The sequence below is a fragment of the Loxodonta africana genome, chromosome 20 (assembly GCF_030014295.1).
Source record: "Loxodonta africana isolate mLoxAfr1 chromosome 20, mLoxAfr1.hap2, whole genome shotgun sequence".
Taxonomy (NCBI): domain Eukaryota; kingdom Metazoa; phylum Chordata; class Mammalia; order Proboscidea; family Elephantidae; genus Loxodonta; species Loxodonta africana.
The window spans coordinates 73,416,712-73,434,644 of record NC_087361.1 but is presented as its reverse complement, the minus strand read 5'-3'; the positions used below and the strand labels follow the sequence as shown (position 1 = coordinate 73,434,644).

Sequence of the window (17,933 nt, the reverse complement as noted above, 5' to 3'; positions counted from 1 at the left end):
TAACGCAGGTTGTTAATAAGTCTTCCTCCAATCCTGATGCCCCGTTCTTCATTCATATAGTCCAGCTTCTCGTATTATCTGCTCAGCATACAGATCGAATAGGTATGGTGAAAGAATACAACCCTGACACACACCTTTCCTGACTTTAAACCAATCAGTATCCCCTTCTTCTGTCCGAACAACTGCCTCTTGATCTATGTAAAGGTTCCTCATGAGCACAATTAAGTGTTCTAGAATTCTCATTCTTCGCAGTGTTATCCATAATTTGTTATGATCCACACAGTCGAATGCCTTTGCATAGTCAATAAAACACACGTAAACATCCTTCTGGTATTTTCTGCTTTCAGCCAGGATCCATCTGACATCAGCAATGATATCCCTGGTTCCACATCCTCTTCTGAAACCGGCCTGAATTTCTGGCAGTTTCCTGTCGACATATTGCTGCAGCCGTTTTTGAATGATCTTCAGCAAAATTTTGCTTGCATGTGGTATTAATGATATTGTTCTATAATTTCCACATTTGGTTGGATCCCTTTTCTTGGGAATAGGCATAAATATGGATCTCTTCCAGTCAGTTGGCCAAGTAGCTGTCTCCCATATTTCTTGGCATAGACAAGTGAGCACCTTCAGTGCTGCACCTGTTTGTTGAAACATCTCCATTGATATTCCATCAATTCCTGGAGCCTTGTTTTCACTAATGCCTTCAGAGCAGCTTGGACTTCTTCCTTCAGTACCATCGGTTCCTGATCATATGCCATCTCTTGCAATGGCTGAACATCGACTAATTCTTTTTGGTATAATGACTCTGTGTATTCCTTCCATCTTCTTTTGATGCTTCCTGCGTCATTTAATATTTTCCCCATAGAATCCTTCACGATTGCAACTCGAGGCTTGAATTTTTTCTTCAGTTCTTTCAGTTTGAGAAATGCCAAGCGTGTTCTTCCCTTTTGGTTTTCCATCTCCAGCTCTTTGCACATGTCATTGTAATACTTTGTCTTTTCTAGAGGCCCTTTGAAATCTTCTGTTCAGTTCTTTTACTTCATCAATTCTTTCTTTTGCTGTAGCTGCTCGACATTTGAGAGCAAGTTTCAGAGTCTCTTCTGACATCCGTCTTGGTCTTTCCTTTCTTTCCTGTCTTTTCAGTGACCTCTCGCTTTCTTCATGTATAGTGTCCTTGATGTCGTTCCACAGCTCATCTGCTCTTCGGTCACTAGTGTTCAATGCGTCAAATCCATTCTTGAGACGGTCTCTAAATTCAGGTGGGATATACTCAAGGTCGTATTTTGGCTCTCATGGACTTGCTCTGATTTTCTTCAGTTTCAGCTTGAACTTGCATATGAGCAATTGATGGTCTGTTCCACAGTCGGCCCCTGGCCTTGTTCTGACTGATGATATTGAGCTTTTCCATCGTCTCTTTCCACAGATGTAGTCAGTTTGATTTCTGTGTGTTCCATCTGGCGAGGTCCATGTGTATAGTCGCCATTTATGTTGGTGAAAGAAGGTATTTGCAACGAAGAAGCCGTTGGTCTTGCAAAATTCTATCATTCGATCTTTGGCATAGTTTCTTTCACCAAGGTCTGTCAGTTTGTCGTACTGTGGGGGCTTGTGTGTTGCAGTGAAGCTGGAAGCTATGCCACTGGTATTCAGATACCAGCAGGGTCACCCGTGGAGGACAGGTTTCAGCTGAGCTTCCAGACTAAGACAGACTAGAAAGAAGGACACAGCAGTCTGCTTCTGAAAAGCATTAGCAAGGAATAGCAGTGGAACATTGTCTGATGTAGTGCTGGAAGATGAGCCCCCCCGGGTTGGAAGGTACTCAAAAGACGACTGGAGAAGAGCTGCCTCCTCAAAGTAGAGTCGACCTTAATGACGTGGATGGAGTAAAGCTTTCGGGACCTTCATTTGCTGATGTGGCACGACGCAAAATGAGAAGAAACAGCTGCAAGCATCCATTAATGATCGGAACCTGGAATGTACGAAGTACGAATCTAGGAAAATTGGATATCGTCAAAAATGACATGGAACACATAAACATCAACATCCTAGGCATTAGTGAGCTGAAATGGACTGGTATTGGCCATTTTGAATTGGACAGACCTACACGCTGGGAACGACAGCTCAAAGAGGAATGGTGTTGCATTCATCGTCAAAAAGAAAGTTTCAAGATCTATCCTGAAGTACGATGCTGTCAGTGATCGGATAATATCCATACGCCTACAAGGAGGACCAGCTAATACGACTATTATTCAAGTTTACGCACCAACCACTAGGGCCAAAGATGAAGAAATAGAGGATTTTTATCAGCTGCCGCAGTCTGAAATTGATCGAACATACAGTCAAGATACATTGATAATTACTGGCGATTGGAACGCAAAAGTTGGAGACAAGAAGGATTGGTAGTTGGAAAATAGGGCCTTGGTGATCCTCTCTGTAGAACAGCTATAAGCTGAAGACTTCAGAATTAGCTCTTCTACTCCAGCCATTCTCAAACCGTTTGATCTCAGGACCTCTTTACACTCCTAAAATTTATCAAGGACTCCAAAGAGATTTCTTTATGTGGGTTAAATGTATCAGTATTTAACATATTAAAAATTAAAACTGAAAAGTTTTAAAACACCAGAAATATAAACGCACTAATTGAGATATTTCAGTGAATGGATGTAGCGCTGGAGGTGCTCACTTGTCTCTGCCAAGAAATTTGGAGGATCGCTGCCTGGGCAACCAGCTGGAAGAGCTCCATATTTGTGCCCATTGCAAAGGTGATCCAAGAGAATGCAGAATTCTTCAACAATGTCATCACATATAAGTCAAATTATGCTAAAAATCATTCAGAAGGGGCTGCAGCAGTACATCAACAGAGAACTGCCAGAAATTCAGGCTGGATTCAGAAGAGGACACGGAACGAGGGACATCATTGCTGTTGTCAAATGGATCCTGCCCGAAAGCAGAGAATACCAGAAAGATGTTTACCTGCATTTTATTGACTATGCTAAGGCATTCAACTATGCAGATCATAACAAATTATGGATAACATTACGACGAATGGCATCTTAGTCATTTAGTGCTGCTATAACAGAAATACCACAAGTGGATGGCTTTAACAAAGAGAAGTTTATTTCTTCACAGTAAAGTCAGCCCTCTCATCAGTCTTCCCCAAGATTAGGAGCATCTCTGCGTAGGGACCCTGAGTCCAAAGGACACTATCAGCTACCTGCACTGCTTTCTTGGTGGTATGAGGTCCTTCGTCTCTCTGCTGGCTTCTCTCTTTTCTATTTCAAGAGATTGCCTCAGGACACAATCCAATCTTGTAATTGAATCCTGCCTCACTAACACAACTGCTGCTCATCTCCCACATTAACATCATAGAGGCAGGATTTACAACATAGAGGAAGATCACAGGATACCAGGAATCATGGCCCAGCTAAATTGATACACACATTTTGCGGGGAACATGATCTAATCCGTGACACATGGGAACCCCAGAACACTTTGTTGTGCTCATGCAGAACCTGTACATAGACCAAGAGGCAGTGAGTGGTTAGAACAGAACAAGGGGATGCTGCATGGATTAAAGTCAGGAAAGGCGTGCGTTAAGGTTGTATCCTTTCACCGTACCTATTCAGTCTCTATACTGAGCATATGATCTGAGAGGCTGAAGTATATGAAGAAGAATGAGGCACCAGGATTGGAGGAATGCTCATTAACAAGCTACGATATACAGGTGACACACCTTCCTTGCTAAAAGTGAAGAGGACTTGACGCACTTAGTGATGACGATCAAGGACTACAGCCTTCAGTATGGGTTTATGTCGTACGCCAACATAAAGAAACAAAAATCCTCCACCTGGACCATTAAGCAACATCATGCTAAATGGAGAAAAATTGAAGTCAGGGATTTCATTTTACGTGAATCCACCATCAATCCCCATGGAAACAGCAGTCAAGAAATCAAATGACATATTGCATTGGGCAAAGATGTCTCTTGAGGACTAATTGTGTGGCTGACCCAAGCCATGGTATTTTCAATCGCCTTATATGCATACGAAAGCTGGACAATGAACAAGGTAGAACGAAGAAGAATTTACACCTTTGAGTTATGGTGTTGGCAAAGAATGTTGAATATACCATGGACTGCCAGAAGAATGCACGAATTTGTTTTGGAAAAAGTACAGCCGGAATGCTCCTTGGAAGCATGGATTGGGAGACTTTGCCTCACATACTTTGGACACGTTACCAGGAGGGACCAGTCCGTGGAGAAGGACATCATGCTTGGTAAAGTAGAGGATCAGCAAAAAAGAGGAAGAACCGCAAGGAGATGAGTTGATACAGTGGGCTCAAGCGTAACCACAATTGTGAGGATGGCGCAGGTCCAGGCAGTGTTTTGTTTTGTTGTGTGTAGGGTGGCTGTGAGTAGGAACTGACTTGACAGCACCTAACGCCAACACAAGTACACAATGCATTAGCTGTCAGAGCCGTGATGTTGCACATCATGTAATCTCTGGAAAACTGCTGAACATTCAGGAAAGAATGAGAGGGAAAAGACAGATAATATCTCTATTATCATGAAAGTAGTTCTAACTTTGGAGACCATACAGGAATCCCTGAACCATACTTTGAGAACCGCTACTCTGTATTATATAAATGATTATCTAATTATTTGAGTTACACAGTCAGGTTCCATTCAATAGTTCCCATCAAGTAAATGTTTATTGTACAGGGAAGTTGGGCCCTATGGCAGGATGAATAAGTGTCATCTTGTCCTCAAGCAGCTTATAGTAGGTGGAGGATAGTAATCCTTACACTGGTCACTAGAACATCAACAAAATAGATAATTTGTAAGAAAGCTAAGGACGGGATTATGGTAGCACAGACATCCCCCCAAAAAACCAAACCCATTGCCGTTGAGTCAGTTCCGACTCATAGCAACCCTGTAGGACAGAGTAGAGCTGCCCCATAAGGTTTCCAAGGCTGTAATCTTTACAGAAGCCGACGGCCACAGCTTTCTCCTCGGGAGTAGCTGGTGGGTTCCAACCGCCGACCTTTGGGTTAGCAGCTGAGCGTTTAGCCACTGCATCACCAGGGCTCCTAGCACAGGGACAGTTAAAGATGTCTCAGCCTGAGAGACCAGTTAGGCAATGCAAGCAGAGGCCAGTGTGCTGGCCTGTAGTATAAACAAAGCACAGAGATGGCATAGTAAGATATGAGCTGCTGGGAAGGGGCATGCACTTGAGTTTAGGAGGTGTAAAGGGAAATCATAGGTAATGCTAGAGAGACTGAATGTCATGCTAAGGTGGTCTTTATGTTGTGGATTAAGAAATTCATTGACATTTTAAATAGAAGAATGAGTGATAGAAACTATAATTTATAATGTTCTAAAAATGAAAAAAAAATTATTATTATTTTTTTTAATAATGGTCCAAGAATAGAAAGAAACTGGCAGTTGAGAGGGTACTTAGAAGACTAGCTAGTAGTGCAGGTAAAGAATAATGTGAGTTGAGGGTAGGATGGGAAGTCCTTTTAATGTAAGAGTATCTCAGACCTACTTTGCCAGTAGTGAAAAGTGAAACTGGGGGATTGATTCTGTACCATAGGTCATGTATTTGCTTTTGCCATAGAAGATCTCTGCCTTTTCTATCAAATTATATGTATTATGTAGTATCCAATTACTTGAGTCAAGTTGACAAAGGGAGGTAGGATGGAAGAAGGGCAAGGAACAGGAGCTTTGATCATCCAACCTCTAATTGTATCTCTTTCTCCCAGTGTCTCCTTTCCTCTTGGGCCGGGCACTATGGGCTGCCAGTCGGTTCACTGTTGCTATGTCCCCTGAACTGATCCAGCAGTTCCTACAGGCAACAGTTCGTGGTCTTCATGAGACACAACCCCCATCAGTTCGAATTTCTGCTGTAAGAGCTATCTGGGGGTAAGTATACCAAAAACACAGGGCTGAGAGTGATGAAAGCTGTTAGGAGAAATTTTTTCGGGATAGGTATCCCAAACTAGAATTACTTAATGAAGTGTGTTGCCTAGAAGTTTCTGGTGAAGATCCCCTTCAGAACAGATGTTGGAAGGACAGGAAAGAAACCAAACCAGAGACATGGCTTCTTTTATGAGACCAAAGGATGTCCTGCTCCCTTATGCTCCTTGTTCCCTTGAAATTCAGCCCAGCTCTGGAATCATCTAGGCCAACTCCTTTTCTTATAAAGGTGAAGAGCCTGAGGCTCCAAGAGATAAATAACTTACAAAGCATTGCACAATTGAATGACAGAAGCAGGATTAGATTCCATATCATTTTGTTGATTGCCTCTGTATTAGAAACCAAATTGGGGTTGCTGTGGCCTAGAAACATTTTTTTTTTTTTTACCTCTTTTCCACAGCCAGTGTACTATGACTCAACTAATCACTTATTTATTTTCCTACCTGTACCAGAGGGAGTATTGTTGTTTTAAGGAATATTGTCAGGTCAAAACTTAAGAATCTTAATTGAATCCTAAAAACTACCAACACAGAATTTATCTTCCACTTGACCTATGCCATCTTCTTACTTTTAAGGCAGGGATTGAGATGTCGCATGTTATCATATATGTCTTTAGAAAGCACTGAGGAGCTGCCTGTTCTGTCTGCGTTCGTGATGACATGCGTCGTGTTATGACTATGAACAGAGGTCCATCTTTTTCTGCTGCACTCTAGGGAAAGCACACCTCTGCCTCTAAAATAATTAGTGTCATCTAGTTAAGAGATAGACTAAGAATGGCTTTTCAGAAAGCTCTGAGGCCACTCTGTTGGCAGTAGGTCAGAAGTTGCTGCTTGTGTAGCTTCTAGCCTAATTAGTACATCTGTATGTATTAATTATTTCTTGAAGCGTAAAAAAAAAAAGTCCTTTTTAACAAGTGTCAGTATAAGACTAAAAGCATTTGCCAACTAAGTAAGGACAAAACTATTCAAACTTATGTGTATCTTATTTGAAAATGCACATTAATGGATTAAAGATGATACCAGGATCATAAATTAAAAAAACAGATTATGAATGTATGATAAAGATTTGTCTACCCTGTGTTTCAGTTTTGCAGAACTGTTCAAAGTCACAGGAGGAGTCTGTATGAATGTGTAAGAGCTTTAGGTGAAATAAGTCCACGACTGTGTTTTAGATAGTCAGCAGTACCTGTCAAGCCTACATCGTTTCCACTGATTTTCTCTGGGAGATGAGAGTACAAAAAAACTTTCACGTATTTTATATATTTAAGATGGGGGTAGGAGCTTGTTTTTGCAAGCTTATATAACTTTTATAATGAGAAAAAAGATACACTTGAAGAAAATTTTTTAAAAATAAGTATGTTCAGGTCTCGTGACGAAATGGGCAGTGGTTTTCTGAAAGCTTTCACAGATCTCTCTGGAAAGTTGCAGGTGTGCACGCCAGAGAAGTGGACACACGTGCGTGCTTACAGAGTTTACGTTCACTGTCAGAGATGTTATGGGGCCCTTGAAGCCTGTCTGTGGACCCCAGGTCAAGAAGTATCTTGTGAGGAGATCCTAGCTATTCTTTTCTTCACAGCCAAGAATCTCCAATAGATCATTTCCCTATTCAGTTTCCCAGCTAACTGCAATGTGGCTTATGTCCTTGTCACATCGTCACCAAAACTGTTCTAACTTCAATATCAACATTTTAATGGCTATCATATCACACTTGCTTTTCTTTCTTCTTTTGCCTCAGTTTTAATTTATCCTTCCATGTCATATTTTATATATCATTACAAATATGCCTTAAGTCTTTTCTGAAACAATTGACAAACAATTATACTTGGATCACATTTCTCAAAGTATTGTATTTATGCCAATCTTTCTCCCAAGCTCTAAATTAATAAATCCAACTGCTAACTATCCACCATGATGAATGTCGTATAAATACCTGAAAGTCGGTGTATCTTCTACTGGCTTACGACCACTCCAAAGCTGCCCTACCTGTATTTGCTGTATTAGTCAAGGTAGAGATCTTGTACCTTTACATCTTATACTTAAATTTAGAAATCTTGTATTCGCCATTTTAATACAGATGGAGATCCCAGGCCCCTTCGTACTGTGTCCCACTGCTACTGCCCTAGCTTGTATTCTCAGTTTCTCTTGCCTGAATTACTTGGTAGCTTCTTAAATTGATGTCTCTTTAATTGTTCTCCAGCCTCGCACTTCTGCAATCTGTATTATTTTAGCTGTCAAACTGATCTTTCTAAAATAGAAAACTAATGTTGCTCCTATAGTTAAACCCCTTTGTGGCTCCCAGTTGTGCTCTTCAAACTCTGAGATACGGGCACACTAGAAGAAAGTCATAATGTGCCAGAGATTCGCGAAGCCACAGAATAAATATATAACATCATCTTGGGGTGTCAGTTTTCCCTGAAGACTTTGGGTTAGAGTAAGGAGGAATTTAGGTGTGAAAAATACTGGCTTCCAAAATAAAGTCCAAACTCTCTTAGCGTGGCATAAAAAATCCAGTATGATCTGGCCAGATGGTACAATCTGTGTGATCCCTACCAGAATGTACAGTTCCAGATTCATTGGAGGGCAGGAGTAGCTATAAGCCCTTAAAACAGAAGAGGCTGGGTTCGGTAGGGCACAGTTGAGTACTGGTAGAGAGATGAATACAAAACCTACTCTAAAGAATTGAGAGCTGACCAAGGCCAGATACCAGATCAGCTCTTTTGGAGAAATTAGATCAGAGCAGGGTGGTGTTGAAAATCAAGACATGGATCAAAAACTAAAAAAAAAAAATGTGAACAAATCTTAGATCAAAGCTCACAGTTTCACCAGTCATTGTGGACCTTTGAACACAACAGCTGACAAAAATTACACGATTGCAGAATACTTAAGAAAAGACATTTCTTGAGTAAATACTGAGGACCTTGCTTCTGTGCTAGTTCTTTTCACATACAGAAACAATGTTTTTGTTGATTTTTAACTTACCATTGCCACTCTGAAGATAAAAGCAAAAACTTTGACAGTATATTTTTGTTAATGGTTGTGTCCCATTGAGTATGGTAAGCACTCAAACATTTGTAGATTAAAAGGTGAATAAGGTAGGACTATGGATATCGAACCTTAAACCCTACAAATAATACACCATTTTTTTTAAGTCTGCATAGAATGTTTATGTAAATTGATCTCGTTTCAGGATGCCAAAAAATCAAGAAAACACAGGTTTTTTTATAACATGGAAGTTAAAGAGTCCCCTATTAAATAACAACTGTGGAAATATATTTGGGATATGACTAAAACAGTAGTTTGAGGAATCATAAAAGCACTTAACTTATATCTTAATAATTTAGGTACAGTGACGTGATAGGGATTTGCTTCAAAGCAGAGCAGAAGGGAGATGAAAGAAACTTTAAAGGAAATAGCAAAGATCAAAACAGGAATAAATTTAAAAACAGAAACGGTGGTGTTGATATATTTATATACTATACTACAGAAAGATATACAAACATATCTAGCTGTAGAAGTAGCTTTAGAAAACTACACATATAAATGCTGCGGCATGTAAGATTGATTGAAAGAACCAGGAATTGAGGGATCTACTTGTGAGTAATTCTTGCTTATCTGTCTCTCTCTAGTTATTGTGACCAACTGAAAGTCTCAGAGAGTACCCACGTGCTTCAGCCCTTCCTCCCCAGCATCCTTGATGGCTTAATCCACCTAGCAGCCCAGTTCAGCTCAGAGGTCCTCAACCTGGTGATGGAGACCCTGTGCATTGTTTGCACGGTAGACCCAGAGTTCACAGCAAGCATGGAAAACAAAATCTGCCCCTTCACTATCGCCATTTTCCTAAAGTACAGTAATGGTATGCCACAGGGAGATTGTGTTGATGAGGGCACCAAAGAAAAAGGTGGTGGCTGGTGAATGCAGGTCAAGGTTTCCCTACATCTGATGGTCTTAAACATCATAAGCAAAGAATATGGCTTTTAATTAGCAAAGAGTTGAGTTGTGCTGTAGATGAGCAGCACTAAAAAGTAGGATACCTATTCCTGTAACACTTATTCTCTGATAAGAACGAGAAAAGAAAGATAATGAATAAAGGGCTAACAGGTGAGAGGTATAATTCAGAACTTTGATGGTGGAGTAGAAAATGGAGCAACTAAATCAGAAGCTTCCTTAAAAGATTAAGCCTAGAACTGTAATTTAAGGAGCCCTGGTGGTGGAGTGGTTCAAGTGTCCAGCTACTAACTGAAAGGTTGGCGATTCAAATTCGCCAGCCCCTAAGTGGGAGAGAAGACCTGGCGAACTGTTCCCCTAAAGATTACAGCCTAGGAAACCTTATGACGCTGTTCTACTCTGTCCTATAGGGACACTATGAGTTGGAATTGACTCTACGGCACACAACATCAGAACTGTAATTTAGAAAAAGAGATACTAAAGAAAGATATGTGCAAAGGTTTGTGAACATCAAATGTTGATTATAACTGTTTGCTCAGCTGATAACTATAAAAGTAGTAAAAATTTAGAAATAATAGAGATAACTATAGTTAATTATATCCATGAAATTTTATGCAGTTATGCATTTTATAAAAAATCTGTTGCCACGGGTCATCACCATTACCCTCCTCAGCCTTAACCTAAAGCTGGACTTAAAAAAAAAAAAAAAAACACTCATTGCCATCTAGTCGATTCCGACTTACAGCGACCTGTAGGACAGAGTTGGAGTGCCCCATAGGGTTTCCAAGGAGCACCTGGTGGATTCGAACTGCCAGCCTTTTGGTTAGCAGCCAAACTCTTAACCACTATGCCACACAGCCATTAAAAATCAAGGTTTTGAAGAATAGTTAAAGCTGTGGGAAAGTGCTGACATTCCAATTAAGTGAAAAGGCAGTTTTCCGTAAACTGCATAGAACGTGACCACGAGTTTTGGTTTTTGTTTTAGAAAAGGGATATGTGTGCAGATATGCATGTAGAAAAAAATACCAGAAGAATGTACATCAAAATGTTAAGGATGGTTATCTCTAGGTGGTAGGATTACAAGTGTTTTATTGTTGTTGTTGTTGTTTTGTTTGTTTGTTTGTTTTCCTTTAATGCTTTTCTTCATTTTAAGTTTTTCTATAGTGAGTATATATTACCAATTGCTTATTATTAGAAAAAATATTAAGGTGGTTTGTTTTTAAAAAAGGAACTTTATAATATTAAAGCTCAGAAATGTATAAGGGGAAGGGATTGTTTATATAACATTGTAAACATGTTATTTGATTTGCTTTTTCATTTAAAAATACGTGTTGGAGAGCTTTCCACATCACACTTGTAGACATGCCTCTTTTTTGAACCATCACATAATCCATAATATGGCAATATTGTAATTTATTTACCCATTCTGTTGATGGACATCTAGATGGGTCCCAATTTTTTTTTTTATTACCAACAGTACTGCAGTTATACATCTTAGTGCATGCTGCATATATTCTTGCAGGCTAGATAGAGGAAGATGTTTTTCTTGTATGTAAGTAAAGTAGGTCAAGCTAATGTCCCATTCCTTCAAAAAACTCTGCTTTCCATTTGCTGTGAAATGGCTTTGGGAGTTCTTTGTGTCTGTCGTGGCCACTCCCTAGAAGACATGTATGGCTCTTCTTCAAAATATGAAAATCTGGGGTGAAATGTAATGTTTTGGCACAGTGTTTGAAACTCTCATATCTTCTTAACAAAGCATCAGTGGAGCTTTATTTTTTACCATTTGGTTTCATTATCAATCTAGGTTTCACAACAGTAAAGACCTTACAGATTTGCCCCAGAAAAAAGCCAAGTTTTGTTTTATGAGTAGCTAGTCCCTGCCTTTGTGAATCCATGCATACTGTGTCTCTTGGAGATTTACCATCTCTCCTGCTCTTTCAGGTTACTCAGGTGGCCTCAGTAGGCCCCAGGGATGTGTGATATGTAACCACAGCAGAAGGTGTTGCCTTAGGGTAGGGCCAGACAACAGGCATCATTAAGCCAGAAGCAGATGCAGGCCGTCGAACGGTGGGGGGACTCCATGTTGCCTTGTCTCCTTCAGATCCCGTCGTCGCCTCACTGGCTCAGGACATCTTCAAGGAGCTGTCCCAGATTGAAGCCTGTCAGGGCCCAATGCAGATGAGGCTGATTCCCACGCTGGTCAGCATAATGCAGGCCCCAGCAGACAAGATCCCTGCAGGGCTCTGTGCAGTGAGTGGCCACAAGGACTCTGTGTGTGAAGGGGTGTAGGGCGGGGCTCAGACAGTCAATTTGCAAATCCCACCTATCTGATGGGAAACCAACAGCTTTGGAGATTCATAGAGTGACTTTACTGGACTGCTGTGCCCACAAAGACAGAGAGTGGTGCTCTGAGGCTGTAAGAAAATGGGTGTTCTTACTGCAGAGGTGCCCTCAGTGACTGACACAGAGTGCCACCGTCATATAGCACCACTAAATATGTCACCTTGCCATCCAATCCGCCTGGCAAGACACCACCCACTCCGGTGGCCGGTTACTATCTAATTCATTTTCTTTCAGAAGCTTGCCTTTTATTAGTGAACTTTCTCTGGGTTGCTATGTTGTATTCACCCAATAAGAATCTGGGTTGTTGAACACCCCCTGCCCCCAAGAGCGCATTCTGATTCTTTCCTTTCTCCTTCAGACAGCCATTGATATCCTGACGACAGTAGTACGGAATACAAAGCCTCCGCTTTCCCAGCTCCTCATCTGCCAAGCTTTCCCTGCTGTGGCACAGTGCACCCTTCACACAGATGACAATGCCACCATGCAGGTATCTGAGCCATGATGACTTGAAAAGGGAAGCTAGCTCCCCAGCCCATAGGCTTATAGTAGGCCAAGAAGTCTCACAAGGTTTCACGCTTTTGAGAGATAAGTCTCTCGAATCCACATTAACCCTGAGTACCCAGGAAGGGTTGAGGCTGCAAGAGCCAAGCATTCAGTGGTTTTGGGTGTGTTATAATCTTGAAGACTGTGGACACGGGGCTTCCTGCCCATCTGTATCTGGGTACTGCTACTGTGGAAGAGATTACAGACATCTAGACTTAACAGCCATAACAAAGTCTTTCCTGAATATCCCTTCTCTTAGTAAAGCTAGCACAGTGAGAGGCCTCTGGAGAGGGGAGAGATGCCTGAATATTTTACCAATTTATTTCTGTTTCTTGGGTGAGTTGGTTACTTTTTCAGGTCTTTACTACTGTAATTGATTGTAAAGACTGTGGAAACTTGCCAGTGGATACTGATCACTTTGGAAATCGCTAGGCAAAAGGTGGTTTATGTAAGGTCTGTCTTTATTCCCATAAAGACTTGTATCACTCCCAATTATTGCTACATCTTAGACATGTTTTTCCTGTACCAAATATAGATCTTTATGGTTAAGACCATAAAGTTTGTTTGGCCATTGTCCCTTGTGATAAGGAGTATGCATTTTTGAGGTAGCTGATTGGGTATAGGGGGATTGAATAATGCATGCCTCTATCTGTGGACAGTAAATTCCTGACTTCAGTGGTATGAGCCTCCTACAGACGCCATGGGCCCACTGCTCTTAAGAGGCATAGACCTCTAAGAATAGCATTTGCCCTTACGGACTGGGGCTCTTCTGGCATCAGTCTCCCAGCTGCTAATCTTGCTTGCCACCCCTGTCACTCCAGAATGGTGGAGAGTGCCTGCGGGCCTATGTGTCAGTGACGCTGGAGCAGGTGGCCCAATGGCATGATGAGCAGGGCCACAACGGGCTGTGGTATGTAATGCAAGTAGTGAGCCAGCTCCTGGACCCCCGCACTTCAGAGTTCACCGCAGCCTTTGTGGGCCGCCTTGTCTCCACCCTCATCTCCAAGGCAGGGCGGGAGCTGGGGGAGAATCTGGACCAGATTCTTCGTGCCATCCTCAGCAAGATGCAGCAGGCAGAGACGCTCAGTGTCATGCAGGTGAGTGGTCGGTGGGGAGCTGGGTTTCCCACCCTCCATGTGATAGAAATGGGAGTCAGTATATTGGTCCTGAGTTGTTTTTCCCTCTCTCATTGTTCTCGTAAAACTGGGTCTGTTCTGGCCCGAGAAACGTTGACAAGAAAATCTCCATGTTTTCCTGCCCTATGGATGGCACCCTCCATGCATAGACTGTTAGCAAGCTGACTGGCCCCACTCCGTCTCATCTCCTACATCCCTGAAATCGGTTTCCCTGAAGTAGATGTCCTTTTTATTATCTCCTAGTCTCTGATCATGGTGTTCGCTCATCTGGTGCACACTCAGCTGGAGCCTCTCTTGGAGTTCCTGTGCAGCCTCCCAGGCCCTACCGGCAAACCTGCCCTGGAGTTCGTGATGGCCGAGTGGACAAGCCGACAGCATCTCTTCTATGGGCAATATGAAGGCAAAGTCAGGTGGGGCTTCATCTTTCTTCAGGCATTCTATCCCTACTTCCTTTTTTTTTCCTTTCCTCTGACTTTCTGTATTGATTTTTGTTTGCCATATCAAACTGCCCCTGTATTCCCTCTCTTTCTTTATTGCTTGCCTGTGTTTTTGAGTAAGTGCCATCTTGAAATCCCCAGTAAACAGTCAGTACAGATAGACTGTGTATTTCTGATTTCTGCTGAACTGAGAATCTCTTCTGCCACAAACTTCACCCAGCCAAGTACTGCTGGTGGCTTATTGTCCTTTATAAACCCAAGCCTTTATCCCTTGCTTTCTGCTTTCTCTCCTGAACCTTTATCCCACGGTTCTCAATCATCCCATTACACCTTCCACTGTGGACATCATACCTTTGGTCAAGAAAAACAGTTCTAATGTTTCCATCACTATGGACGAAAATTCACTCCTTCCCAGAGAGTGGTAGAAAAATTGGCATTCACTCAGGGTAGTGGTTAGACAGCTTGACTAATGAACTGATATCACTAAGTCATCCACTAGAAAAAAAGGCAAAGTGACAGATACAGCGTTCCATATGATTTTACAACAACAGCGCCGCCCTGCCCCCACCAAAAAAAAGGCTGATTTGTTGACACTGCTTAGGCACTAAACACCTCATGGTATTAGATCTCCTGGTTCAAAGGTTTAGGGTTATAGCTTTGTGGGTCTATCCAGTCAATTGGCCTAATGTTTTTAGAGTTTCTGTTCTACCTCCTAATTTGGTGAGTAGCACTTGGGGTCTTCAAAGTTTGTGAGTAGCCACCGAACATACAACAGTTAGTCTCTATTCATGTGGAGCAGTAGAGGAAGGACACCCAGGAATCGGAGAAGGAACTGGACTGCAGGTCTAATTGCCTTCATGAACTACTGCCTCTTTTGCCATGAGACCAGAAGAACTGGATGGTACCCAGCTACCACTACTGAATGTTTTCATCAAGGAGCCAATAGATGGATTCTGATAAAAAGAAGGAAAAGTGTGGAACAGAATATCACATTCTTACGGAAATTAGACTTACTGGATCCATGGAGACTTGGGAACCCCCAAGTCTGTTGTTCTGAAATAATTCTTTAATCCTTGAATTGAAACGGTCCCATGAGTCATCTTTAAACTAAACAAGTGTTTAGTTCATTTAATAAAGAACATTGACCCTGAGCATTGTGCTCTTTTAAATAATTAACTATATGAGATCAAATTGGCAACAGTAACTCTCATACACACGTGAGAACTTTAAGGGGCATGGTGAGTAAAACGTCATGGTGATGAAACAGAAGAGTAGAGATAATAGGATGACACAATGTGGAGAATGTAACCAGTGGCATCAATCTGTATGTATAGCAGTTGTTGAATGTTGTGAATATTTTCACCCCGCCCCCCGCCCCCCCCCCCCCCCCAAAAAGAACCTTCTAATCATGTTAAAATGCAGTCTCACTGGCCCGGGAATTGTTCTAACAGAGAATTGGCATGTGTTCTATTATCAACTACGTATCCTTATAGAATTTAACTCTTAAAAAAAGAAGAACAGTTCTCATTAGACCATCCTCATGAACTCTGAATCTCACTTTCAACCGAACTCTCTTAATTGGCTGTGGACAGAATTTTCACCGTCAAAGTGACAGTCTTAGGCCATAATTACTCATCCCCTTGGAGTGAACTTTACACAGTAACTGACTGACTCTGTTTGGCTCTTCCTTGCCAGCTCTGTGGCTCTGTGTAAACTGCTCCAGCATGGGATCAATGCAGATGACAAGCGGCTGCAGGATATCCGCGTCAAGGGTGAAGAGATCTACAGTGTGGATGAGGGCATCCGCACCCGCTCCAAGTCAGCCAAAAGTGGGTGATGCTGCCCCCTTTAGCCTCCTCCTAGGGGCTGAGGACAGCTGGGGTGGAAGGCAGAGATGTACCACAATCTGCTGCGGTTTTTTTGTTTTTTAAACATAATTGTTACTGATGGGTTTGATGAAGAAGCAGCAAACTGTAGGTAAACAATAGATCAGAACATATGGTTCCTTCCTGTTGTTGAAAATTGACAAAAATAGCCTTGGGTACCAAGAATACCCAGCTTACGGTTTCATTCTAGGGCTTTGGTGCACCTTTTGGCCTCGCTGTTACCGGTCCTCCTTGGCCTGGGGCTCCGATGGTTTATAGGTAGTGTGGAGCTGCTCTGTTTAACTCGGGGTTTATGATCATCTGGAGCTATTGTGCTCCGTACAGTTACTTGATTTCAGAGCTTTATTACTGGTGAGGACCTATCTCCTTTAATTCCTGAACTCTCTTCTCTCACCTAACTGCTACTGTCGAAGCACCAAATGAAGTTACTTAACTTTAAAGCGTTCTTTGATGGCCAGATATATACGGGATGGTGGGAAACCTGAGGGATGGTGGGCCGGATCTGAAGCATGGCACCGTAGAGTGGGGCTGGGGGCATTGCCGGAAGTGGGCCCGCCTGCAGGCTTGAAGCCTTTTTCCTTCCTCCCCAGACCCTGAACGCTGGACAAACATTCCTTTGCTGGTTAAGATCCTGAAGTTGATCATCAACGAGCTCTCCAACGTCATGGAGGCCAATGCCGCACGCCAGGCCGCTCCTGCAGAATGGAATCAAGGTGCACCAGGGCCCTTACTCTCAGGAGGCTCAACCTGGCAGATCAAGTTGAAAGAGTTCAGATTATCAGTTTGGTTTCTTGAGTCATTTACTTAAAAAAAGAAAAGAAAGTTTACTGAATGTCCACTCTGTGACTGGCACTGTGCTAGCCACTAGGAATGTAAAGAGTTGCTTCTCAGGTCTACCTTATAAAATCACACAGAGGCTGGGGTAGGAGGCAGCAAGGAGGCAAGTTGCTGTAGCCCTTCTTTGATTTGGTGCTTCTCAAGAGCTTCTCAACCGTTTATCTCCAGTGACCTTCCCAGAATACTCTGGGTTCTTCCATTCAGCTTATTGGGAGGGTTTAGCCATTCCTGATTCTCTCCCACTGAAGACAACAGGCCACATTACAGGAACCCTTAGGGCACTTCTGTTCTGGCCTGTTTGGATTTGGGGAGGGAAAAGGCATGAGTATGCTCCAGCTGCTTTTCATTTTCAAGTAGATGATTCCAATGATATGTGGGAGGACCAGGAGGAGGAGGAAGAGGAGGAAGATGGTTTAGCTGGCCAGCTCTTATCTGACATTCTTGCTTCAAGTAAATATGGTAAGCAGTTAAGAGAAGAGGGCAGCCGTGGAAAATACCTTTTCTTTGCACATGGGTGCTGAGAATGGGGTACCAGAGGAAGAGGGGAGTGGTGGGCCCATAAGGCACATTCCTTGGGCTTTTGCCCCTTCTGCCTCAGCTGTGGTGGTACCTCACCACCTGGGGCCTGACCAGGGACTCTACCCTGACCCTCACCGTGTTGGCTGTGTCTGACAGAGGAGGATTACTACGAGGATGATGAGGAAGATGACCCTGATGCCCTGAAGGATCCTCTCTACCAGATTGATCTGCAGGTGAGGGTGTCCAGAGAAGATGTCTTCCAAGTGACAATGTCTCAAGCCACAGAAGCAGGAATACGGCATTTTGTGGGATCA

General features: G+C 42.5%; 1 protein-coding gene across 2 annotated transcripts in view; it reads left to right on the top strand.

Annotated features, from left to right (window-relative positions):
* Positions 1 to 17,933, top strand: part of IPO9 (importin 9) — a 56,451-nt gene that overhangs the window by 36,911 nt on the left and 1,607 nt on the right. For both annotated transcript variants that reach the window (XM_064273397.1, XM_003410220.4), the window contains exons 14-23: positions 5,761 to 5,920; positions 9,600 to 9,826; positions 12,020 to 12,168; positions 12,620 to 12,748; positions 13,626 to 13,901; positions 14,184 to 14,350; positions 16,073 to 16,206; positions 16,854 to 16,976; positions 17,458 to 17,559; positions 17,776 to 17,852. In XM_064273397.1, the coding sequence (XP_064129467.1) occupies positions 5,761 to 5,920; positions 9,600 to 9,826; positions 12,020 to 12,168; positions 12,620 to 12,748; positions 13,626 to 13,901; positions 14,184 to 14,350; positions 16,073 to 16,206; positions 16,854 to 16,976; positions 17,458 to 17,559; positions 17,776 to 17,852 (1,544 nt within the window). The remainder of the gene's footprint in view (positions 1 to 5,760; positions 5,921 to 9,599; positions 9,827 to 12,019; positions 12,169 to 12,619; positions 12,749 to 13,625; positions 13,902 to 14,183; positions 14,351 to 16,072; positions 16,207 to 16,853; positions 16,977 to 17,457; positions 17,560 to 17,775; positions 17,853 to 17,933) is intronic.